This window comes from Pseudonaja textilis, chromosome 1 (assembly GCF_049901715.1).
Source record: "Pseudonaja textilis isolate UNSWEBS1 chromosome 1, rPseTex1.2, whole genome shotgun sequence".
In the NCBI taxonomy this organism is placed as follows: domain Eukaryota; kingdom Metazoa; phylum Chordata; class Lepidosauria; order Squamata; family Elapidae; genus Pseudonaja; species Pseudonaja textilis.
The window spans coordinates 83,152,829-83,179,647 of record NC_141990.1 but is presented as its reverse complement, the minus strand read 5'-3'; the positions used below and the strand labels follow the sequence as shown (position 1 = coordinate 83,179,647).

The 26,819-nt window shown below is 36.0% G+C and overlaps 1 protein-coding gene across 7 annotated transcripts in view; it reads left to right on the top strand.

Annotated features, from left to right (window-relative positions):
- The window catches only part of STXBP5 (syntaxin binding protein 5), a 109,110-nt gene that overhangs the window by 30,740 nt on the left and 51,551 nt on the right, over window positions 1-26,819 (top strand). For 6 of the 7 annotated variants that reach the window (XM_026705634.2, XM_026705636.2, XM_026705635.2 and 3 more), the window contains exons 3-7: window positions 550-631; window positions 1,427-1,527; window positions 13,027-13,161; window positions 14,838-14,901; window positions 20,213-20,296. In XM_026705634.2, coding sequence (XP_026561419.1) covers window positions 550-631; window positions 1,427-1,527; window positions 13,027-13,161; window positions 14,838-14,901; window positions 20,213-20,296 — 466 coding nt within the window. Of the gene's footprint in view, window positions 1-549; window positions 632-1,426; window positions 1,528-13,026; window positions 13,162-14,837; window positions 14,902-20,212; window positions 20,297-26,587; window positions 26,703-26,819 lie in introns of those variants that run through there. The other variant, XM_087939683.1, reaches the window with a different exon arrangement.

The window sequence follows — 26,819 nt, the reverse complement described above, 5'->3', positions numbered from 1 at the left end:
TAAATGAAACTAAAATATTGTGTAATTAAGTTTTCATACATTTTCCTGAAAATTAAAATAAGTTTAAATAAAATATTTGATTACATTATTTATTTTAGAATATTAAAGTCTGTGCAGAAATAAGCATTGAATATCTACTTTCCTTGTCATATCTTTTCATAATAGTGGAATTTTAACTTCATTAATTTTAACTTCATATTAGTAGGATTGAGATTACGTGTTGAAATATTAATATGATCCTATGATTATTCAGCTTTTCAGTTTTACATGCTACAATATTCTATACATTTTTATATAAGAAAATGAAAGAACTGTGTAAGTTTTGTAAACCAAAACTGAATTGGTGATTCATTGATGACAATGAGGTCTTTAAATTAACAAGTCTTAACATATTTTAATTATATATCATTTTCCATATTAGCTCAGTGAAAGATTCCAGTAGCTATTGTTGCTATTGTAGAAGCAATTAGTTAATAGATGAAGAATATGTAAAGTTTTGGAGAGTTTCTCATATTTTTATACAATGTTCCTTAATTAACCTAATGCCAGATTTGGTCGACCTGGAGTTGAATGCTACTGCCAACATGATAGTGGTGCTGCAGTAATCCAGCTTCAGTTTTTGATCAATGAGGTTTGTAAGCTTATGGTGTAACTCATATCTCTTTCCTTTACTAAGGGATTGTTTTTGTTTTTGGTAGATAGATAATTCAGAAACTTATTCTGTTGTAGTAGGTGGCTAGTTGCTATCAATGGTATATAAAAAAGAAGAATTTGCTGACTTGCTTTATTAACCCCCCCTCAAAATTAGGTAAACACTTTTTTTAACTTAAAAGTTGATGTATTTAAAAATTAGTTAATTGTGAATATCCTCATCTATTCAAATGTTATTTTTAACAGAACACTGAATATTTAAAATCCTTAGATTATGTGTTCTTTCCCCTCTTGGTAGTGTTTCCTTGTGATTGTTTATGTGTTTATTTGTACTACTTTTTATTATTAAATATGTGTTTAATTATTACAGTATGTATGATAAAATGAACAGAAATGACTCTGCCTGATCGAAAGAATAAGTTGTAGGTATTTCTGATAGTGTATACACTTGGGTAAAATGGCAAATCATATTTGTCATTCAGAGCTACTTTTACTTGTACACTGCCTCTTTAAGCATACAAATAAAAGAGGTCAGAAGAGCTTTGTTTTTCTGACATTCTTTTCAAAGCTATTATGAGATTCTAATATTAAATTATTGATTCTAAATGACATAATTAAAAATAAATGAAATGGATCTAGCCACTTTGTATTTACAAAACCAATAACTTCAAATACATTGATTTTACCCTTCAATTGCTACTATGAAACTGGTCTTTCTAAAAAGGACAATGTCCCTAAATCTCAACAGATTTTAACTATATTTTTCTCTTTTAAGGGTGCCCTTGTGAGTGCCTTGGCTGATGATACTTTACATTTATGGAACTTGCGTCAGAAAAGACCAGCTATATTGCATTCCTTGAAATTTAACAGAGAAAGGTAAATAAATAAATATACACATATGCACAGACTCATACATTTATTTTTTTCATGTTATATGATTGACATTACACACTTTTAGAAAGAAAACACTAGGATTCCTAAAAATCTTCCTCAGATTGGTACAGCCAAAAAAGGCATCTTGCACTATTAAAAAAGGCAAAAAGAATAGATGCATAAAAGATATTTTAAAAGGGCATATTCATTCATTCATTAATTTCATTAAGATAATAAAAAGCAATAAAATGAAATACAAGTTTAACAATGCTAATTAGGACGGGATACTCCATTGTTAAGTAAAATGGTTATAAGTAAAAGAAAATGTGATTGCATAGCTTATTAGTGGTAGCTCTGGCAGTCCTAGTTGTTATTGTTAAGTGAGAAGCTCACATGTCCATGATTCCCAACATTCTGCTGGCTTCCCCATTGACTTTGCTTGTGGGAAGCTGGCAGAGAAGGTAAGAAATTGTGATCATGTGACCACAGTGACACTGCAAAGACTTTTAAGTTCAAGATCCTGTCATTACTACTACTTATCTAGTACCATTGTACTGGTATTGATTAAAGAAGCATTTGGACTGTTCAATGAGAAATATCTGCCTCAACACCTGTAAAAGAGAAAGTGTCTCTAATATTAATGATATAGATCCTAAAATCATTTCTGTCTGTCACAAGGTGGGTTTCAATGCCTGAACAAGTAATGAAATAAAATATGAATTTCTAGACTGGATTTGTAAAACTGAAAACAAGTTAGACTGATATGTGAAAATTCCTTATTAGCAAAAATATAACTATGATCTTTACATTTGTTTTTCTCTTGACTAGAAAGAAGTCAAAGCAAGTTTGAGAGGGAATAATTTTAAACTACCGATTTCTTTAAAACCTTTAAAAAAATTAAAACCACCATTTTTCATGCAATGTACTGATAACCTCAGAGAATTTTAGGAAAAACATATAGTGTAACGCTACTATAATACTGCGGTTTGGTTAAGATCAAATGTACATTACTAAGCCTTTTCCCCCATAGTCTACAAATGCTATAGACTTTTTTTGCTTCCTTTTCAAAAAACTGTGATCCTTAAGTTGTAATTATTAAATTCTGATTGTGTTCCTTGATTGTCTACAAGCTGTGCTGTTGTGACTTTCTTCCTCCCTGATTCTAAAAATCAAAAGTATTTTGTTGCTTTTATGTTTTAATTGCATCAGATGATTATGTAGCCACCTTCTTTTAACTCTTGTGAGTAAAATGCACAGTATTAATTCCAGTATAAATCCATGGGGATACACCCCCCACCAAATCACTTGCCTACATAAGGCAGTTCAAGAGCCTTGGAAGAACAACTCTGTCAAAATAATCTAAGTAACCTATTAGATGACTCTTGAATATGTGCCTATTAAAGCACCAAGAATATAAAACTTATATTTACTACCAGGAGTTCAATTCCTGGTAGACAGTTTGGACCCCTCAGAAAAAAATCTCACTTACATATGTCTGATAAATCCATAAATAAGATGAAACCAATCAAGTGCAGCCTCCTGGTGGTCATTCTAAATAAAAATACTACACATGTCTAAAAATAGAAATTTTTCTCCACCCCCAACGGGGCATGGAAGTAATATAAAACCTCATGTGGCATTGGCATATGTAAGATCTCTCTGGTTTGAATGCTAATGGAAAGGAAGGTGGATTATATATTCCATTCTAAGAGGAGAGAATTGTAAAGATATTGACTTACAACTCTTAATGAAGAAAACTCATGGATTCTGAAAAGTATGAGCTCTTTTCACCAGAAACAAATATTTAGTTAATCCATTTGTAATTTGGATACCTTCTTAAATTGGCATATTTGCCCCTTTATTCCAATTTTTTAAATTGGAATAAAGGCAAGACAGATAACAGATAATCAGAGTTGGAAGGGACCTTGTAGGTCATCTAGTCCAACCCCCCACCCAAGCGGGAGACCCTACACCATTTCTGACAAATGGCAGTCCAATCTCTTCTTGAAGGTCTCAAGTGATGGCGCTCCCCCAACTTCCAAGGCCAGGCTGTTCCATTGGTTGATTGTTCTCACTGTCAGAAAGTTTCTCCTTATTTCCAGGTTAAATCTCTCCTTGTTCAGTTTCCATCCATTGTTCCTTGTCTGGCCTACAGGAGCTTTAGAAAATAGCTTGACCCATTCCTCCCTGTGGCAGCCCCTCAAATGTTGCACATAAAGACATAAATTGTTATTCAGTATAAAAATTATTATTCAAAACCAATTTTCAGAATTCCCATTAAAATGTAAAAAATAAAGGTTCAAAAGATGCAGAAACTAACAATAGTGATAATCTATCAGATTCAGAAAATGAGAGTGATAAGCAACACTTAATTGCGGCAAAATGTGTTTTCTGAGGTGGCTTATCTATCTCTTTCTCCTGAAAACTGGTGCTTTCTCTCTCTTGGATACAGTTGACAAAATATTATATATGAAGGCATGGGGAAGGGCCAGACATTAGCATAAAAAGCTCAATATGAGCAGTGCCTGTTTAGCAGCAAGAAGTTGCAGGGAGAGACAAAATTCTCTTTTCAAGAAGTCAACCAAGGCCTAGTGTCAAGACACAATTTATATGATATTCTAGAAGTTGTTCCAGTAGTTTCTAACACAGGTTTACATATTAAATACTTATTATTGATCCCAATCAAACTGACTGATGAAGTTTGGCTGTTCAGGATAATACTGTGCTCCTGAAAGTGGTAAGATATCTTTCCAAGCCGTCTGACAATGTAGATCAACTGTTTGCTCTTGTCTATGGAGATTCTCAGTCATCCAGGACATGGTTGTCTTAAAGATGCTTTTTCAAAAGGGAACTGGACTTTGTTTATTCCTGGAGGAAGATGTTTCACTTCTCATCCAAGAAGTTTCTTCAGTTCTTTTGAGCTAGTAGGTTATGCCTTTTTGATGAGATCAGGATTAGACAGCTGGGAACAATGGAGATACCTTTATTAAGGTCTAATCTCTGGCTCCTTTGGATCAAATTTAACAAAATTACTTACATTTTCCTATCTACATGGAAAAGGATGATGCGTGCTATAATGATGGAAAGTTGAAAGTATCCTTTATCAGCTTTGAGACTTTTTCATTTAGACTAAAATTAAAAACAAGTGCAACTTGTAAATGTTTAGTGAGGCTGTGGTGTTTCCTTCCTTTTCATGCTAATTAGTTGCTCATTCTTCAATCTTAGGCTACTAGATCAGGAAGAGGAATTTACTCTCTGTTTTGACCTTCCACACTTTAGTCCACATAAGAATGTTAAGTAGTTAATGCTTATTTGGTGGCCCTAGTAAACAGTTTTCTAAGCTTTTCCTGTTCTGGTTCTGATTGCTGTTCTTGCTGCTGCTTGACTTCAGTAAAATCAACAGGCTGGAAGCAATTGCTTCAATATGGGGGGGGTGGGGGGGGGAACAACTTTGATGTCCAACTAATGTTGAACTAAGCATTACCAGATTTGGGACCATTGTGATATACAGATATAAACTGAGCATGGATTATCTCTTCCTCTGCCATTGGTGATGATTCTACAATTCTACAGTTAGGATAATCAAGGGATTAGGGCAACTGTTTACTTAGTGTCAGTGAGGTTGTTGGTAGACTACAGGCTTGTGGGAGCAAACAGTATTTTTGTGATTGCTATTAGGATTACACTGTTAGAGGAGGGAGTAGTTGTGTAATTGCTTATTAGTAAGACAGTATATATTGTCTAGATAGTGATGAGAGGTCTTGGTTTACAGATAACCAAATTCAATGTTGCATAATCTTAGCTTGTTCCTTAATGCCAATGCTTTGTATATTTAGGATTAGACAAAAAAGAGTACACAAAGATTTTCTTGTGAAATAATTTAGTTGTTCTCCTTTTATTTGTAACATTTCCAGTATAAAATAAGACATTTATCAGCGAATATTAACTATGCTAGGAACATTTAGTCAAAGCATACAAGCCGATCTTCAGTTTCCCTTGACTTTTGTCTTCTGAGGAATACAGTGAAGTATTTTATGGCTAACTTCTCTACAATATCAATTATTAACTATCTCCATGCTGCCATAGGTTTGTTTCTGCTGCTGTTACATTGTATGTTTCTATCTTAAATTAGCTATTGCTATGTACATAGCAGCTACTAAATTCTCTATAGCAGAGGTGTCAAACTCAAGTCGTCATGGCGGCATCACGTATTGGACTATATTCCCCTTTGCTAAACCAGATGTGGCTGTCGCCAGCATGTGACGCATCCGACCCATGGGCCGGGAGTTTGATAGCCTGGCTTTATAGGGTTAATCATGGCTTAAGGTACAGTTTAGTCAGTAATCTCTAATTCTAGTACAACCATTATTATCATTTTGTTTCTGGATATTGGTGCATGATAGCAGAATCCTTGTCACATTAACTTCCTCTCTGGTGTATTAAATCACTCAGGAAGGTATGTCTCTTCAGCAAACTGATACTACCTAAATCTGTTTGCCTGCTAGCCATTTTTGTTTTTCTTATTTCCTCTGACTCCAACCACTTTTTGACAGCTCCTTAGCATGTTTCAGTTTCTCTTGCCAAGAAATACTATGCTTATGAAAAATGTGGTTTTCCTCTAAGCTGTTTCCCAGACTTAAGCTATCACAAGTAAAGTTTATGTGTCTGTCTGATCATGTAACAGGATGGTAAACAGCCATCTTCTCCACTCAGTCATACTGTAGCTCTATTCTCGTAGATAATCACTTTTTTTCTTGTTTTTTCCCAATGGTGCTACTAATGTTACTTCGTCTTTACTATCATTTCACTCCCTATAAATTATGGCTACAATACTTTATGCAGTTTGTGGACATCAGTTATTAAAATCACTAGGGGATGCTTTTAAATAAAGGCACGATTGTATTAGAATATTAAGGTATAAATCTCCACTTGATTATGAAAGTCAGTCATGAGCCTGAGCAAGTTATGGCCTTCAGTTTGGAAAATATGTATATATAGTAATTGATTTTATATTATTAGAATATCAATTGACAATATCTACCTATTATTTTTCTTCAGTGCCAATGATTAAATTGTAATTGAACTATTTAGGATATGTAGCATAATGTTGCTATTGCTGTTTTCTATATGTACCTAATTGTACTTTTAAGTAGAAGTTGTTCTGACCAAGGCTTCCTGAGAAACTAACAAACACACGTTAAATCCAAAACCCTTTTATTTTAGTTCAACAGCTATGAATTATCGTCATTCACAGCCTGTAATGAATCTCAACCAGTTATAAATAGTCCCATGGAAATCTGCCAAAGTTCTTCGGGAGAAGTCTGATAAGAATGCACCTTTATCTTACTTGACTAAAGTACCAATTAGTCTTTCAAAACCAAATGGAGCACAAATTCACCACAGAGCTTTCAGATTCCAAACAGACCAAAGCAAACAACATTGCTTCCTGCAAAGGTTCCTGTCCCTTTGCACTTCCTTTATATCTTATGGGAGGGGTAATCACCTCCAAGCCTTACTTCTAAGTCGCCCCTTTTGTCTTAACTGCTCTTGCCTTCTGGCAGCTCTGCGCACACGCGCACTGGGAACATGCTGCCCTTGCTGCCCTTGTTCCTCTGCCTCGCTGCTGTCAGATTCTGGAGGCTCCAGAGTCAGCACATAACTCCCAGATGGCCCTGGCCTCATCTCTGTATTGGATGCAAGACCTCCCCAGTCTCTAGCACTTGCCCATGTTCTTTCCCACTATCCAATTCTGCTGCTGTCTCCGCAGGCTGCCGGCGGACTACAACAGAAATAGCTGGGATTGTCCTTGAAATCATTTGAATAAGAGTTCTAAATAGTTAATGTATTTATTTTATTTATTAAATTTCTATATTGTCCATCTCAACTAAGTGCTATTATGCAGTTTACAAATAAAAAACATAAAAAGAGACATAGTTAAAAACAAAATTAAACAGAATTTGAAAATTATAAAAGTTAAAAAAGGCAGAGGGATTGTCTTCGAGCTGCCAATCACCTCTAGAATTGCATGCAGTTCTTAGACCCTCATGCCATAGCATATTCTACCTGCTTGATGCCATAGCATATCCTACCTGCTTGACTGGGTGGGACAGGTCAACAAGTTCCATAGGTAGCCCTATGTAGAGCACATTGCAGTAGTTTGTACTGGAAATGATTAGGGCAGGAAGGACAGAAAGAAGGACTTCTCGATCCAAGAAGGCACAACTGGTGCAAAGTCATTCTAACCATAACTGCATCCAGTTTTTGGAGCAGGAGTGGTGAGTCCAGGAGAAATTCCAGGTTGCACACCAGATTCCATCTGGAGCAGTGTAACCCCTCCCAACCCCAGATAAAAAAAGAGGTCCTACCTATAGCCACTCCATCTTACCAATGTTCATTTAAAACCAGTTGTTCTGCATCCAGACCTCTACAACCTCCAAATACCACTGGTTCACAAGAACATCCATAACATCACTACACCAGGGACGTGGATGTACTAATGCAGGGATCACCAACCTTTTGGATCTCAAGGACCACCATACTCATAATTTTGAATTCCACGGACTAGAGACCCTGGGAAAATCCCCCAAAAAAGTCTCCAGGAAAATTCCTCACCAGTTTTCCTACCGATCGATCATTCTTTATTTGGGATCGCAGGATACTGTCTCCAGCTCCATTCTCGGGGACAAAGAGAGGGAGAGAGAGAGAGAGAGAGAGAGACTTTTGGTTTCATGAAAGGAAAGCAGCAGAAGCAGCAGAAGTCTTTCTTTCTCTCCCCCAAACTCCGCCAGAAATGAGTCTTTGTGAGACTTGTCGCACCGGTGCAGCCTCTTGGAGCGGGATGCCTTGCATGGTCCCAAAGACTCATTTCTGGTGGAGTTTGGGGGAGAGAAAGAAAGACTTTTGCTGCTTTCCTTGCGTGCAGCCAAAAGCAGAAGAAGAAAGAAGAGGAAAGATGCAGCCTGGTGGCCAGGCCAGGCACCTGGGTTGAGTGGGGCAAGTTCACCCACTCTGCCCTTTCCCCCTCCCCTTACTACCTCGTGTTCTCAATGCAAGCGACACAAGCCTTGTGTTCCCAGGGGCCATGTGGGCAGAGCAGCCTTGTGTTCCTGTGCAGCCAGGATTAATTGCTTTGGGGAGTGCTTTGGGAGTAACATTTCTCTGCGGACCACCAAAATTTTCTCGTGGACCACCAGTGGTCCCTGGCCCACTGGTTGGCGACCACTTTACTAATGGATATCATCCACATACTGACAATCCCACTGTCATCCCATGGTGACAGATGATTTTACCCAGAGGCTTTATGTAGATGTTAAAAAGAAGCAAACAAAGCCCTGAGCCCTGTGGCACCCCACAAAGTAGGGGCATAGGCTGGATCTCTCACTCCCTATCAGTACCAGTTGGGATTAGCTTCGAAGAAGAACGTGAACACTATGAGCACAACACTATGCCCCGCTTCACCAGCATTCCAAGTAAACCCAAAAGTGCTATAGTTGATGGTATCAAAAGTTAGCAATAGGTCAAGAAGGGTCAGGATAGATTCACTACCTCCATTCCTCTCCTGCCAGACACCATCCAAAAACATAGCCAATGCCATTTGTGTCCCATATCCAAATCTGTAACATGACTGGAAGGATCCAGCTCCTCCAGAATCCTCTGCAGCTGCTGCATGATAATCTTTTCAATCACCTTCCCTAAGAAGGGGAGGTAGGAACATTGGATGAAAATTATCCAGAATGGTAGGGTCCAGTAGGGGTTTCTTGAGAAGGGGGTACATTGGTGCCTCTTTAAATAGTGCTAAGAAAACACCTTCCCTCAAGGATGAATTAACCATCTCTAGGACCCACCCACGTCATCTTCTTGGTGGTCTTGATGGTGGTCTTCATGGATCTAATTCATAGGCGACTATGGCCTTGTCCACTTCCTTGAGACTTAACAGGATCAAGCTGTTCCCAGAGAGCTGTTTTAAATAGTCTCCCAGGCATCTGCAAAAGAACATGCTTCTAAACTGAAAACAGATTATCCAATGTATGCATTGAAAATTGCTCAGTGCACTCCTGACAATAATACCTTTGAGCTTGTCCTACCCAGGAGGGTCTGAGTAAACTAAACACAGCCGCTGGGTGGTTCTCTGCAGACATAATAAAAACAAAGAAATCTTGGACATTTTGCTGCTAGTAGGCCTTAATAGGAATTCGTGATCAATTGGATTCATTCCTCGTGTTTCTCCAGTGGTGCTCTAGATATCTCTTTACCCTTTACAGCTTCTTGAACTCCTCTATAAACCACAAGAAGTACCAGGAGCAATCAGCCAAAAGAGATTACACAGGTGCAGTCCCATCCAAGGCCTCTGCCTCCCTGTTCCAGGCAGTGATCCAGGCCTCAGCAAGCAAAACCTCACATAGAACCACTAGTTCCTTTTGGAATCCCAATGGATCTATCAGTCACTGGTGGACTGATCAAATAGGCCCTACCTCCCTACAGAAGAGAGTAACAAGTGAATTTCAGCCATCAGGGCATGATCTGACTATGACAGAGAGAACAAAGATAGTTCTCTCCTCAGATCACATTGCCACTGCTCTGACAAGAAAGCCATGTCTGGTGTATAACCACTGTTTCAAGCAGGGACATAAATAACCTGAGACAGGCTCATGGCCACCATGGTGGTGATAAATTCCCAAAGTGCTTCCAAGGACAACAAATTGAAATTTCCCAAGACCATCTGCCTGGAGAATTCCACTGCCCAATTATCTACACATTCATAAATACATAAACATCCAGATTCAGCTCTGTCCCCTTGCTCTCACTCTATGGAAGGAAGGTCACCCCTACCACACCAATGGTTCCCCCATATTGAATTGCTGTCATATAGGGTCCCCACATGACCAGGACCTCAGCCACCAATCTCAAAGGTCTAGATTATTGCTGTAGCTGGTCCTGTGATTCCAGCCACTGTTTTATCTTGTTTGCTATGATGGCAAGTTAGCAACCTCACTGCAATCCACATGCCCGTCCCTCTAGTGTTGCTGCTGCCATCATCCCAACTCATTGCTACTGTTGGGTGCTAGCTGCTGGCCTGTTGCCCTGTCCTCCTATGAAGATCCAGCCACTTTCCTGGGCCTATTAAATCACTTGACCATTGCCTGCTCCAGCCTTGTGTGGCTGCTCCACTCCATCCACTAGCCTAAGCCTGATCCAGCCCTCTGCCTGGATAGCCCAACTAGGAACCCTCTAACTTCTTACCTGGGAGAGTTCAGTTGCCTTCCTGGGCCTGCATATTGCCCATTGCTCACTGCCACTCACTGCTCACTGCTCATTTTCCTAATTGTTCTGCCCCTCAGAGAGTTACCGACTGCTTGTTCGGTGAGTGCTCCAGCTGTTCTGTTATTATGGCATGTTTTCTGAGTTAGTATATTCTGAATGGCATTTTTAAATAATGTATTTTATCTTATAAACTACAACTAGTACAAAATAATGTAGCTAGATTGCCCAATAGTCAAATTATAGTAAACTATTTCATCTGTCCTGTAGTTATTGGACTGGCTATAAATTTACTTCCAAATTCAAGGTGAAGAAATCTGCTATAGTATACAAATCTATATATAGTTAGGATCTGGATATCAAGTGGTATGCTTACTCCCTATCAACAAAGATGTGGCAAAGATACCAGCTTGAATTTGCCAGGATTGCTGCCTTTTCATCACATATTGACTTGAAGGAGTGTATTCTCAAAAACCATACTGGTAGTTAGAGAATCATCTCTGTTTTGGCACCAAGCATCCAGTGCTAGTTTAAGGCCTATCTGTTTTACTTAGTTTTACTGTTTTACTTTACTTAGTTGATACTGCTATACGTTTTCTGCTTATTTTATTTAATAACTGTCCTATAGTCAGAGTTTTAAGATTTAAGTATCTTTGATTACTGATAATTTAATTTATAAACAATACATTATTTTGAACCATTCTTTTAACTTGTGATCAGTTTTTAAAAATGTATATATAATTGAATATTGTGATTATTAAAAAGCAATGTAAACATAGAGAAAAATAGACTAACACGAAAGCTAGTGCCTGCAAAGGTAGTATGTGGAACCATCTCGTTAGTATACACATTTGCATTGTACAAATGAATTTCATGTCAAAAAATTACTTTACACATGGTAATAGTGTCACTGCATCCATCATGAGGTGAATTAACCAGTTTTATAACATTTGAATAGTTACAGATATTTGACAAACTTGATTATGCATTAATGCATTTTTATTTGACCTTTAATGTTGAGATTTCACAATGAAGTTATTTTAGGCAACAAGTTTATTTGTTTAATTGTTATACATTATGCTAAGTTTTACAAATCATGATAAAGGTTTCTCTTAAGTAGCTTTGACAGTTTTATCAGAGGAGACATATGGCCTACAAATACCAAAGGAAATCCTTTGAAAACATCTGCAAATTGCCTCTCAAGTGACCTTGTTTTACTGTTAATACATTTTCATAAGTAATTATGCAGATTGCATTTAGACTCAATAATTTCATCATGTTTATTTTAATTAGAGCTGCATTGTAGAGCTACAATTTTACTATTTTATTAGCCACAGGCATGCCAATAAATACCAAGCTAAAACAAAGCCTAAATTAATCTAGTAAGTAGTACTTGACTTTTATTTACCATAAAAATACTCAATTATTGAAAAATCTCTTGTCATTGCTACATTTCCCATATACAGTTTGTATCTTTTGATTCTTGTGTTCCCAAAAGATTAGAAGCTAACAGAAAAATTATTAAAATTATTAATTTAAAATAACTCAGTTTAATTATTGAAATAAACTAAAACAAGACAACAGAATTGATATGAGTATTAAGATCCTTCACTCAAACCATGTATTTTATAGATTAAAAATATTGACTTAAAAATGCAAATCTCATAAAGAAGTATTCTGTGAAAGAAATGCTATTCAGTTTTTATGGTTGAATATAGTAGAAATAAATATTTTGGTAGTTTGCTTACATTTTTTTTCTATTGGATTTCATTTTATTGAGGAGAACATTTTAGTAACCAATTTTAGATTTGACATGTAGCAATTTGTCTCAGACATTTGTGACAAATTTGAAGAAAAAGTCATACAGTGTTAGATTTTCCAAAACGTTTTGGGAATATACTTACATTTTGTTGATCATAGAAAACTTTTAATTTCTTTCCATATTTAATGTAACAGAAGTATACTAGTTAAGAAGTAAAAGGTGTTATATTTTGTTTGTGTTTTTTAATAGAGGTACGTTTAGAAAATAACATCGTTGATGAAATTGAAAATTTGTGCTTAGCTTCCCTCTGGAGAAAAAAAAGCAGTTTGGATAATGTTGAATTAACTGCATGTGTTTTTGATTATTTTATGTGTCTGCATTTATTTTATTTTCAAATAAACTATTATTTTCAACAACTATGCATTTATTTTATTCTACTATCTGATTTTAGTATTTACTATTTTTAATATGTTCTCTTTCAGGATAACGTTTTGCCATATACCTTTCCAGAGTAAATGGTTGTATGTGGGTACCGAAAGAGGAAATATACACATTGTCAATGTGGAGTCTTTCACTCTCTCAGGCTATGTCATCATGTGGAATAAAGCCATTGAACTGTGAGTATGACCTGGGTGAAAAAAATGGATATAGTCCATTTGGACCCTGTTCTTTAAAATATATAAATAAATTAATTATACTTTTAATTTTTACTGTGGCTTTGATGCTTTGACTATTGCTGTCCAGTAAGTACAGACACTGCATAAAATAATAAAATCTGTCAGAGAAAATATGGTAAAACAAGGACTATTCCAATATTATTTTAAGTGGATATGTGCATAAAACTGTACTCTATTCCTTTACTCATTTATAATTTATTATAGACCCACGAATATAAACTGTTCTCTTCCAGTAGTCTCAGTAGCATTTCATTTAGGCTGTAAAAAAGGTGAATAAATATTGAATGAGATACAAAATAGGAAAATGGGCTAAATGGAGAGGTGGGATTTTGAACAATGTGGAGATCCATATTCTGCATAATGCTTTTGCCCAATTTTCCAACATGTTGACCTGCTTTACCCACTTCATCCTCTCAACAGAGATGCAGAAAAATATCTCCTAATAAAAATGTTAGTAAATAATGAAAAAGCAGTTAAATTGATTGAATAAGTGGGTGTTAAATAATTTTTAAGAATATGCTCTTTTAAGTGGAAATTTAAAAAATCACAATCAAAAATAATGCAAACTTACAAAAGAAAACAATAAAAAGAAAATGTAGAAAGTATAGAAAACGAGGAAGACATGATGAACTGAAGATGGCTCCCTGTTAAAAGTGGAGCCAATGATCATAGCAGAATGTAGAGGTAGCAAGTAGACCTGCAACAGGTTTCCATGTACTGGTGGGTCTTATAGCTGGTTAAAGTTTTCATGTGCCAGTGGGCTTTGTGGCCTGTGCTGGGCCTCCCGGAGATTTTCTCTACCCTCTTGAGGTACTCCTATGTGCCTTACCTCAGATTCTGCCTGCTTAATGACCATGAAATTGCTTAACAACCACAACAAGGAGTGTCAAATGTGTGAAATCTAGCTTAATGACCGCTTTGCTTCACACCTGAGATTCTGTCCCAATTGTGATCATAAGTTGAGGACTATGTATTTGAAGGGACTAAAGATCAAAATTATTAAAAGGAAAGAATATGATTTGGTTTATTTTATCAAGGTTAAAATAGATATGTTAATCTCAGATAACTTTTAATAGAGTTTTTCTGATCAGGATTGAATAACAAGATTTTAAGGATTTGTTTATAGATAAGATATGAGATATGAGAAAAAGAGAAAAGGTTACATACTGTACTTGTGATGAAGAGGAAAGTTTTTTCTTCACAACCAAGTGAAATTATAATAGCTGAAAGCACTTGGGCAGATGAAAAAAAAACCCTACTTAGAGCAGACTTGGGCATTTTATGGTCCCCGGATCACATCTGGCTCTTTGGTCGTCCCTGTCCAGCCCAGGTAGGGTCAGTCAGAAATTAGAAATAAAATGTAAACAAGCTACTGCAGAGTATATGCAGCTGGCAGCTCTAGCAGAGTGGAAAGAATTAGTGCTCCACGACCACCCCAGGATGGAAGAAGTTGCCTGTTCCTTTTTTAGGGCTCTAATGTATGACTAGCACCTTGACTTGGGCTCATTAATGGAAAGTGAATCTGCTTAATAATGATATTGTAGTTTATACTATAAATGTTGCAATATTCCATACATCTGTATTTTTGCTTCTTTAAAATATCGTTTAAATTTTAGGTCATCCAAGTCTCATCCAGGGCCTGTTGTCCATATTAGTGACAATCCAATGGATGAAGGCAAGGTATGTTTAAAAGAAAAAACATTAAACCAAATCTAAATTACATTGAAGAAGTTTGTGCTTTAGCACTAAAGTATGACAAATGCTTTATTGGATGTCCCAGGAATCACTTTTACATATATCAAGCATTAGAACAATGTATTTTTTGCAATTGTACCTCCAATGGCTATTTGCAACCATGTCTACTGACTATTCATAATTGTACTTTTAACATCCTGTGCTTCTAAAACAACTAAATGGAAACTCTAGTAAATGCTCAAATGTTTATTTTAATATGAGTTTGTATTATTACAAGCAATTACCAAACGGTTGCTTTTTAAAACATTACAGTAATTTTATTACTTTAATACATTAAAAAAGCCAAATATAGCAAAACGCAAGATAACAAAAACATGTTATAATGAATATAACTACGGTAGTTATGAAACACTGTACAGGTAGTCCTCAACTTACAACAGTTCACTTAATGACTGTTCGAAGTTACAACAGCACTGAAAAAGGTTACTTATGACCATTTTTTATATTTATGACCATTGCAGCATCCCCATGATGGGTGCAGAGTCCCGGGATCATGTGATCACCTTCTGCAACCTCTGACATGCAAAGTCAATGGGGAAACCAAGTTCATTTAATAACCGTGTTATTAATTTAACAACTGCAGTGATTCACTTAACAAATTTGTCAAGAAAAGACCTAAAATGGGGCAAAGCTCAATTTCTTAACAACAAAAATTTGGGGTTCAATTATGATAGTAAATTGAGGACTACCTGTATTACATTCTGAATCACACAGAATAACTCCATTTTAATAATAATCTTTCCACTGCTTCAGTAAATAGCAGGCAATTGACACACATCATCTAATCTGTGTTTGTATTTTTCCATGTTAAAAGAATCTTGTTTGCTATACCCTAAGTTTGTACATCATTAGATATTCATAAAATGATGAATTCTATTTTTTTTTTGCCAGGTTCAATGAACAACTTTAAATATATTGTTCTTTTCCATTGCTCTTTAGTTGTCTACTAAAAACACTATTTAGAATATTCCAAAATACAATTTAATAATAATTATTGTTAATAGTCTCATATTAATCAATTTTATCATATAATAATCATAATTGGGATGAATAAAATCTAGGTTATGCTTCACATTGAAAATATTTTTAAGAATTTATCAGTTTGCTTGAAATACTCTGAAGGTACAACAGTGGGAATCTTTTTAAGCACACATATTATCTAGGAAGTAATATTCATTTTGACAATATTTGTCTTTCCTTATAAGCTCATTGTGATTTTTAACTGTCAATATTACTCAGGTAAAATGTCTCTCTATACTGTACATATTCATTATATTGCTACCCTTCAGAAGCGGGAGGGGGTGATCCATTTTTCTTTTTACCTTTGGATCAATACTTTAAGCAGAGACTGTTATTTGCTTTTTAATTAAATAGCAAAACAGTTAAAAGATGAGAAGTTCCTTAAATTTGCAGAAAATTGGACTAGCAAATAATGTTTGAGGACATCAGCCAAAATTCCAACATCAAATTTTGGTTGATATTTTTAGGTAATTTACATCTTTTGTATGGAAGATTGATGTCTAATTTTCTATGTTTTCATTCATTCAGTTTGTATGCTGTTTTATTAGTTGAAATGGAATATAATGTAGAATAGCAGGATAAATTTAAATATTGGAAGATCTTCTCATATCTGATTTTAAATTTAAAAATTGATCTTCTATGTATTTGTGACTAAATGCCTTTAAACCATTTTGAGAAGTAAGAACATCAGATTGAGAATCTCAATTTCCAAAATGATATTGGTTGATCCGAAGCACAAATCTAAGCTTTTGTGTGCTCTTCATAAGTAATTTTCATCTGTTTTTTTTTTAACCTCATCTTGGTCCTCTTTGAAATTTTTTTTAATATTCTTAGAATCATTTAATATTCTTAGAATCATTAAAAAACTGTTTTAATCCTGAAATTCTATTAGATGTGGGGAAGGGAAGAAACCCCATTAAATCATCCATATTTATTTATTTATCTCAATAAAAATGTAGTACACACTAAATTCTATCAGTATAAATACTGGAGCTGATTTGAGATACTAGCAGAAACCCATTCTGTCTAAAACTTAGAAGTCTTCAAGGAAGTATTTACTTTTCGTTGGTCATATGCAATAACAACCTTTGCAGCTAATCAGCAAAGGCTTCTCCTTTCCCATCAAGTGGAGATAAACCAGGGACAAAACAGGACCATCCTTTGGGGAACTACTACCATTTTCAGATAATGTAACCTGATGAAATGTTTGCTGCTAGGTAAGATTGAAGAATCTAGACATCACTGTTATGAGACGAGTAGAGGGAAATGCAGTTTTCTATTATATTTAGGGTTTTTTTTAATGAATTGTTGTATTTGTAAATCTTTTTCTTGTTGTGTTTGTTTGCTTACACTCAGGGTACATTTTAAGAAGGGGTTTCATTCAAGTATGCTGTGATTTAGCTGCAGACTGTATTAATACAGGAGATGGTGTGCTTGGTGATGTTTTGTTATCTTAAGAGGTTCTTAAATATTCAAAAAGTTACTCACTTTAGTAGTGAGTAATTCAACACTATGTTGCACATTTTGAGTCAGACACAAAATTGCAGGTTGATTTACTTTCTATAAAAGAAAAAGAGACTAGCTATTTTAGAAACTGGTGGCAGAAAAGTGCAGAGGAATAATTTATTTTTCCAAATCAGTTTCTAGCATTTTTCAGCTCAGCTTCCACTTGAGGCAATAAACAGTTAAGCATGCCACATAAATCAGTGCAGTACATTGGTTTACTGTCTCCCTTATATATGTAGATATTTGTTAGTCTATCTACCTATTTACCTACTGACTTACCTTCCATCCTTCCACATGAACTGAAAAGGCAGTTATACAAGTTGTGCTGAGTTTCAGCTTTTGTCTCCATAGTTTGCAGAAGAAAACGTTATCTACCATAGGTTACAAAAGAGCTAAATAACTGTAGCGGGGGTGTAATATAGTGCGCTTATTTGTTTAAAATGCTAGCAAGATAATGATTCAGTTCACATTTTAGAAGCTAACTTGGGAAAAAAACCTGGTCTTGCCACTAAAATTATTGTGTCATAGGGAGATGGATTAGATCTTTTAAAAAAAAGAAGGAAGTAAGATAAAACAGACACTCTGACATATTTTCTACTGAAACATTGTTATGTAGAGAGTTTCTTAAGTCATATGGTATATTCTTAAAATAGACTTAAAAGTCTGAACACCATTTTTGCATCCTCCATTAAGTTTAAGAAATTCTAGAAGAAAAATTGGCTAACATATCACTCATTCCTAAACCTTGAAGCACTTCAAAAAGGTGCCACGATTGATGGTATCAAAACCCACTAAGACCTCAATAAGGGTTAGCCTAGGATGTATACATGACTACCATCCCAGACCAATCAGAGATTATCTAAAAGTGCATTCGATGCTGTCTCAGTGCTGTGTCCTGCTTTGAAAGGCAATGGGAAGGATAATTCATTTATTCAGGGCCCTCTGTAGTTGCACTCTTTTCAACAGCCTTCCCCCAAAAGGAAACCAAATAAAAATTGTCTTGGGAAGTTTTTTTGAGAAGGGGAGGGACCATAGACTATTGAAGAGCTGGAGATATCACTCCCCTCTTCAAGGAAACTTTTAACATCATTTGAATCCAATTATATACAATCTTCTGGGAGGCCTTAATTAATCTGCACTTTACATATTGAGGACTAGTCCATTTGTTTGAAATTGAGTTTAACTTACAGGTTCATTTCTAGTTGCTGTAAGAATTAATTTAGTTAATCTAATATTTGACAAATAAAGCAGCTTGAGTCAATAAACTATCAAGGGATGTGTTGAACTCCAAGGTACAAACCAGGCCAGGAAATGGACTCCTGGGTGGACTAAAAGTCTAAAACTACTTTAAGATGGACTGTTTTAACAGAGTCCTAAGGCATAAATTACTCTTGAGCATGATACCTTTGGATTGGTAGCACTATTTTTCTGTTTTCTCAAGACATATAATTTGCTTTCTTGGATTAGCAAGTTTGTCATGTACAAGTATCATGAAGAGAAAGAATAGGTTCCTTATTTGTATAACTGTAGTTCTTTATTTAGTTTCCTGTGCTTTTTGCAAGTATCTGTCAGAACAGTTTTTAAACTTCTGTGGTTGCTATGGCAGTTTCCATGATTCAGTGAAGGGGAGGGAGCTGGACTCATGTTGGATGTCTGCATTAAGAAAAATAGCACCCGTGAAAGTGCATAATGCATATTTTATTTATTCAAATAATCTGTAACATCTCCCCAAAATGACTCTGGTGACATACTAAGGTTAAAGCCACAATAACAATAAGTATTAAATGCCAAGGCCACAAATACAGTCAAACTCATACAGAATAATTTATCTACATTTAACCAGCAGAATTTGCCTAAGCACGTAGGAAGAATACCCAGAATCACAGCCATCCTAATCTCTGGACAGTGCTGTTCTATAGGACTAGTATCACCACAGAAAAGATATGACTTTGGGATACAGCAAGATAAGATTGTTCACAATAATGGAAAAGACATGTGAATGATCAGAGAGGTGACGATTCAGAACAGTTCAGATAAGCATCTTGTCCTTTCTAAAATCATCTACAATTTACAAACTTTATAGGATATCATATATTCAGGGAGTCCTCAACTTACAACCACAATTGAGCCCAAAATTTATGTTGTTACATGAGAAATTTGTTAAGTGGGTTTTCCCCATGTTATAAACTCTCTTGCCACATTTGTTAACTGAATCACTGCAGTTGTTAAATTGGTAATCTGGTTGTTAAGTGAACCTGATTTCTCCATTAATTTTGCTTGTCAGAAGGTTGCAAAAAGGGATCACATGATCCCAGGACACGGCAACCATCATAAATGTGGATCAGTTGTCAAGCATTCAAATGTAAATCCCATGATTATGGGGATTCTGTGATGGTCATAAGTATGAAAAATGGTCATAAATCATTTTTTTCCAGTGCTGTTGTAACTTTGAACAGTCACTAAGCAAACTGTTATAGGTTGAGGACTACCTGTATAGAATATTTATATGTATCAGAATATTCAATTATTGGATGTCCCAAACAAATGATATCTCAGTGATCATTTGTCTACAATACTTATTTAAATATTAATTTATCTAACATGCAGGTGTGCTTATAGTAGTGAATTGTATGGTAATTTGGTGAGCCACAGAATTGCACTGATTATTATGTACTAGAGTGACATTAATATAACTTGTAATTTATTACAGCTGTTGATTGGTTTTGAATCAGGAACAGTGGCATTATGGGATCTCAAATGCAAGAAGGCGGAATACAGATACACACATGATGAGGTAAAAAAAATTTATAAGTCTGGAATGTTTTGAGTCATACTGTAATTTTGTTTATTGGAGTTTTGCAGAAGAATTATTATTTAGTAAATGTTCACTCATCATTGTTACTTGTATTTATGGAAAAAATACATCTAGGTGCAGTCATCTCAATAAAGCAGGAAAATAATTTATTGATTAACATAGGAATTTAAAGATTAGTAAAATGGCTTTTAAGTATTGTAGTCTCTAAAATCTCATAGAGAACAGAGAAGATTATATGTTTTAACCACCCTTGTATACCTGGATTATGAGATGATTGGGGTACTTCATATGGCCCCAACCCATAATTTGTGTTTTCCCTCCAAGTGGGATCAAAACTATTGGACCAATTTTTTCCTGTTATATAGGATTTTGTGGAACATTAGTAAGGAAAATGAGTGTCTTAAAACTTACAGAAGTTATCTTAACATTTCTGACATTAATCTTTAAAAAGTGCCAGAAAACTGGGGAATAATAAAAATTGCAACTTTTAAAGAAAGGAGAAAGAAGTATCTACGGAATTAGTGATCAATCAGTTTAATATCTGTAGAGGCAAGAAACTAGTTATTAAACCAAAATAAGTGACTTTTTAACAGCATTGCTCTATCAGATAATTTTCTCTCCTTTATGACAGAAAAAGCTAGTTATGTAGTAGAAGTACACTGCTCAAAAAAATAAAGGGAACACTTAAACAACACAATGGAACTCCAAGTCAATCACACTTCTGTGAAATCAAACTGTCCACTTAGGTAGCAACACTGATTGACAATCAATTTCACATGCTGTTGTGCAAATGGAATAGACAACAGGTGGAAAGCATAGGTAGTTAGCAAGACATCCCCAATAAAGGAGTGGTTCTGCAGGTGGTGACCACAGACCACTTCTCAGTTCCTATGCTTTCTGGCTGATGGTTTGGTCACTTTTGAATGCTGGTGGTGCTTTCACTCTAATGGTAGCATGAGACGGAGTCTACAACCCACACAAGTGGCTCAGGTAGTGCAGCTCATCCAGGATGGCACATCAGTGCGAGCTGTGGCAAGAAGGTTTGCTATGTCTGTCAGCGTAGTGTCCAGAGCAAGGAGGCGCTACTAGGAGACAGGCCAGTACATCAGGAGACGTGGAGGAGGCCATAGGAGGGCAACAACCCAGCATCAGGACCGCTACCTCCGCCTTTGTGTAAGGAGGGACAGGAGGAGCACTGCCAGAGCCCTGCAAAATGACCTCCAGCGGGCCACAAATGTGCATGTGGCTGCTCAAACGGTCAGAAACAGACTCCATGAGGATGGTATGAGGGACCGACGTCCACAGGTGGGGGTTGTGCTTACAGCCCAACACCGTGCAAGACGTTTGGCATTTGCCAGAGAACATCAAGATTGGCAAATTTGCCACTGGCGCCCTGTGCTCTTCACAAATGAAAGCAGGTTCACATTGAGCACATGTGACAGACGTGATAGGGTCTGAAGACGCCGTGGAGAACGTTCTGCTGCCTGCAAGATCTTCCAGCATGACCGTTTTGGCAGTGAGTCAGTAATGGTATGGGGTGGCATTTCTTTAGGGGGCCGCACAGCCCTCCATGTGCTCGCCAGAGGTAGCCTGTGCCATTAGGTACCGAGATGAGATCCTCAGACCCCTTGTGAGACCATATGCTGGTGCGGTTGGCCCTGGGTTCCTCCTATTGCACGACATTGCTAGACCTCATGTGGCTGGAATGTATCAGCAGTTCCTGCAAGACGAAGGCATTGATGCTATGGACTGGCCCACCCGTTCCACAGACCTGAATCCAATCGAGCACATCTGGGACATCATGTCTCGCTTCATCCACCAATGCCAATTGCACCACAGACAGTCCAGGAGTTGGGGGATACTTTAGTCCAGGTGTGGGAGGAGATCCCTCAGGAGACCATCTGCCACCTCATCAGGAGCATGGCCAGGAATTGTAGGGAGGTCATACAGGCACGTGGAGCCACTGCTGAGCCTCATTTTGACTTGTTTTAAGGACATTACATCAAAGTTGGACAGCCTGGAGTTTTTTTTTCCACTTTAATTTTGAGTGTAACTCCAAATCCAGACCTCCATGGGTTACTAAATTTGATTTTCATTGATAATTTTTGTGTGATTTTGTTGTCAGCCCATTCAACTATGTAATGAACAAAGTATTTAATAAGCATGTTTCATTCATTCAGATCTAGGATGTCTTACTTTTGTGTTCCCTTTATTTTTTTGAGCAGTGTAGTTTACTGACTTATTAGTCTTACAACCTTATTAATAAAATAAAATACAATACATAGTCTAATTTCAGAATAAAATAGATAGGAAGCAATACAGTGATAAAATACCTATGTAGTGACACAAGGAGTTAGTAATCAGATAGATGAATCTCCCTCACAGGGAACACCAATTTGTTAAATATATCAGGTTCGTAGGATCCCTGCCTTAGTTATAAATTTACCTGTTTTGAATACAATGTGTACATTTGAGCCCAAGCGGAAATATGATTGTGGTTCGGATTGCAGTGGGCCGTTCTTTTCAATAAGGATGATAAGTATTTAAGTCTAATGGGGCATATAATTGAAAGTTAAACAATATTTGAGAAATATTTTCAGTAGCTGGGGCACTGCATATACAGGTTCTTTCATAATATGTCAAGTGGTGGAAATGCTCACATTTGGCCATGAAGTTCAATAATTCAAAGTTAAGTAGAGCAAAGGAAAGCTGTGGATGTTGTATGCCTTGATCTCAGTAAAGCATTTGACCAGGAGAATCATAATAGTCTTGTGAACAAGATAGAAAAATATTGAGTAGACGGTACTATAATTTGGGATATTTACAGCTGATTGAACACCTACATCCAAAGTATCCTCATGAGTGGTTTTGATCATTGTGATGGGAATGTTGAATGGAATCCTTGAAATTTTCATTCTCATTCCAATGCTATTCAACATCCTTAAATACCTGGCTTGCGGTAGTGCATATGATAAGAATCTATAAATATTGGTGTAGCACTAGCTACACCCACTCCTCATTTAGTGACCAAGTTCTGTTAAGCAAAATGGTCACTGAGTGAACATGAGAGAGAGAGGGAGGGAAGGAAGGGAGGGAGAGAGAGAGAGAGAGAGACAAAGAGAGAGATGTGTGTTGTAAAGATTACTGGTTGTTGCCATCTCATTCAGATAAAGTTCTTGTTCAGCTAGTAACTCCAGTATTACTTTGCCTCCATCATGCATTGTTGTCAAGTGCATGAAATTTTGTGGTAATTGCATGCATTAGTTGCAAAATGATTTTTTAAAATTACTGTGGTATTTGCTAATGGTCATTAACTGAAGAATGGGCATACATGTAAGCAATCTATGTGATGTAGCAACTAAAAAAGGCAAATTTCATCCAGATCAAGAGTCAGTAATTACCTGTGTACTCTGTTGATTAATCCTCATTTGGAGTACAATGGTATTTTGGTCCTCATCAGTAATTTGTTCCGGAAGGCTTGCTGAATATTAAAACTGATGGGTATTGAGAAAACCACATGACTTACCACTTGACCTGCTATTTTGGCCAGAAGAAATAGCGAGTCACAAGGTAGCCATCAGCAAGTTAATTGTTTGGTTGTCAGCTACTGGGAGAAAGACGAGCGTTGGACAAGATTTCTGCTTCAAAACACGTTGAATACCAAATTCACCAGGTTTTGACACATTGAGTGCCGAGGTATGACTATACTATTCCATTTTGGGCTGTACATTTTAAAAGGATAGAGACACTCCACTGAGTTCACAGGATATGTACCAGAATTATGAGGCCTTTGGAAATCGAGCCTTATGAAGAATGGTAATTTGTTTAGCTTACAAATAGAAAATTAATAGAAAATATGAAAGCAGAGAAATATCCAAAGTCTATCCCATTGCAGAACAGTGTATTGTTCTCTATTAAAACTGAAAGAAGAACAAGATTAATGTGTGTTAATTAAAGGAGATTGAGGCTAAATATCAGTAAAACATTCTTAATGACAAGCATCGCTAAAACAGTTTTCCTAAAACATTATCTGACTACCTTTCATTTGATGTTTTCAAACTGGCTGGATGGCCCTATTAGAAATGGTTTAGTGAATTTTTGTACTGTTCATCAATAACAATTTAATTCCTCTGTGGTTTCCCATCTGTATAATAGTTTTCCAGTTTTAAACATTTGCTTTTCTGCTATAGGTAAGTAGGTATTCCCATCACCTACTTCAAATAAACTGTAAATATTTTTCAACTGTGGCATATTCCAGAATGTAGAATTTCACAACTCATTTTATAGAATATATGTCCCCTAAAGCAAAAACCATTCATGTTCTCATATAAGTGTCTATAATATTGTTGCCTAATACATTTTGAGCATCTTTTATGCTCAAATGACAGCATGGATTGGATATAGGCATTAATAAGTTTTTAACCTTTTTAAAAAAGAAATTAGATGGAATATAATATAGTTCTTTTAACGTGTGGTTGTGTGTATCTGTTTGTGTGATATCTATAACTTAAAAATCTGATTAAATCTAAATTTGGCATTCTGCATATGGGAATCAATTCCTTGATTAATGGATTCTACAAAACTTTTGTTGTATTAGTTCAATTAATAATATTTTGTATCGACTGTGGTATTTTGCTATCTCATTAGTTTATTTCTAATTTTGGAGTGAATTTTGTATGCATATAATTAGATTGTCTAGCTCTTTTTCTTTCTTAATGCTTTGTTTTTAACTTTGGGGTAAGTTAAATTAGGTAGGCGGACATTTGCTGGACACAGTATTTAATTAATGTGGTGATAGTAGAAATTCTGTTCTGTAATTCATTATGCAACATGTATAGCAGATATACTGTGAGTGATAAAGGATAGGGAGATCATAAAAGTTTGTTAAAATATATTGGTTTAAAAGTCTTATAAAAACAACATCTTTTCAGTGATATGCAAGTCTGCTTTCAGAACTATAACCCATTACATATAAGATTTTCCTTGTCCTGTTCTTTGTAAAGGTACTTAAATTTACATCTCTTCTAGATAGCGAAGACCTCAGTTGACTGTAGGTTTTTCCTATCATCAGGAATGTACAAAATGTTTATGAGGAAAATGTGAGGAAGGAAGAGAGGGGCACCGCATTTATGATTCTTTATGAAATAAATGTTGTCATTTTTATAATTAATTGCATAAGCCATAATATTTTCAATATTATGAAAAAAATAGTGACCTTTTTCTAAGGCACATGCAAGGCTAGTATATGTTTAACATATTTAGGTTGGGTATTAAGATATAAACTCTTACCAGTGTTGATCATAGGGTGACATTTTACCAGTAATTAATAACAGTATGTCATAAAAGGTGGTAATCATAAAAAAATGGACATTTTACCCCTAAGTATTCAAAACCCATTCTGTTACATAAGAAAAAGGAAATAGAAAACAGTATGAGTCTTGAGAGTTTTCTTGAACGCTATAGGGATAGGACTTGGTCAATTTCAGTTAGTGAAGTACTCCGGAGATCCTTTAGGCATGGAGGAAAAAGAGGATCCTTTCCCATAGAGCAGGCACCCTGATTTGTTTCAAATGAGGACAGGTGAGAAGATATAAACAGCCTGGTAAGATTAAGGTAGTCTTTTAGGTAACTGGGCAGCAAATAATTTAATCTTTTAAAAGTTTTTAAATTGGGTTCCAACTAAACTGGCAATTAGCAAAGAGGTCACAATTTAGTGTCTCACAAATCATTTAATTCAGCAACAGGTATAGGTGGCAGTTTAAAAAAAGATTTCTGGCTGTTGCCATCTCTACCATCCCTATAAGAAACAAATGGTTTTGGAAGCCCAATCCTTCAGAGACAGGGATGCTCCTAGGTGACACCACCCAAATGTTGATTTCTTTATATCAAACATGGTGTTGATTTCCCTCTCTGAATCGCTTTTGTGTTTCCTGAATAAAATACATTTGCACCAATATGTATATATAGTGTATGTAAACATATACATGGAACTATATTGTACTCTTATATTAAAAGAAGACTCTTTACTCTTAACATTTCCATAAGAACAGTTACACTCCCACTTGGAGCCATATTAAATCCCACCTAAGTACTAAGATGGTAAATTGTTCTCATCTTGTTTAATCAGCATGATATTTAAACAGAAATTCCAATTTCTGGTATTTCGCAGTAGATGCTGCCTTGGTAACCATGATTAGTCCAAAGCAAGGAGCATATTGGCTATTTTAAGGGAGTATTCGGTAAAAGAGAGAAAATATTTTCCTTTTTTAGGACATCATATGGCGGGTCTTCAGGCCATTCAGGAGGCAGAAGCCTATTTGTGATGTGTGATGTCACTAATGTGGCCCTCTGCTGTACCCCAAGACTGGATGCCCTACATCCAAAGGTTAGTGAGTGTAATTAGGTTAGGTATTTATAGCTTTATTAGAAAGGAGATACCCACACATATTTAATTTCCTTAGAAATTTTATCAAGTCCTATGATTGAAGAACCTTAAAAAGGT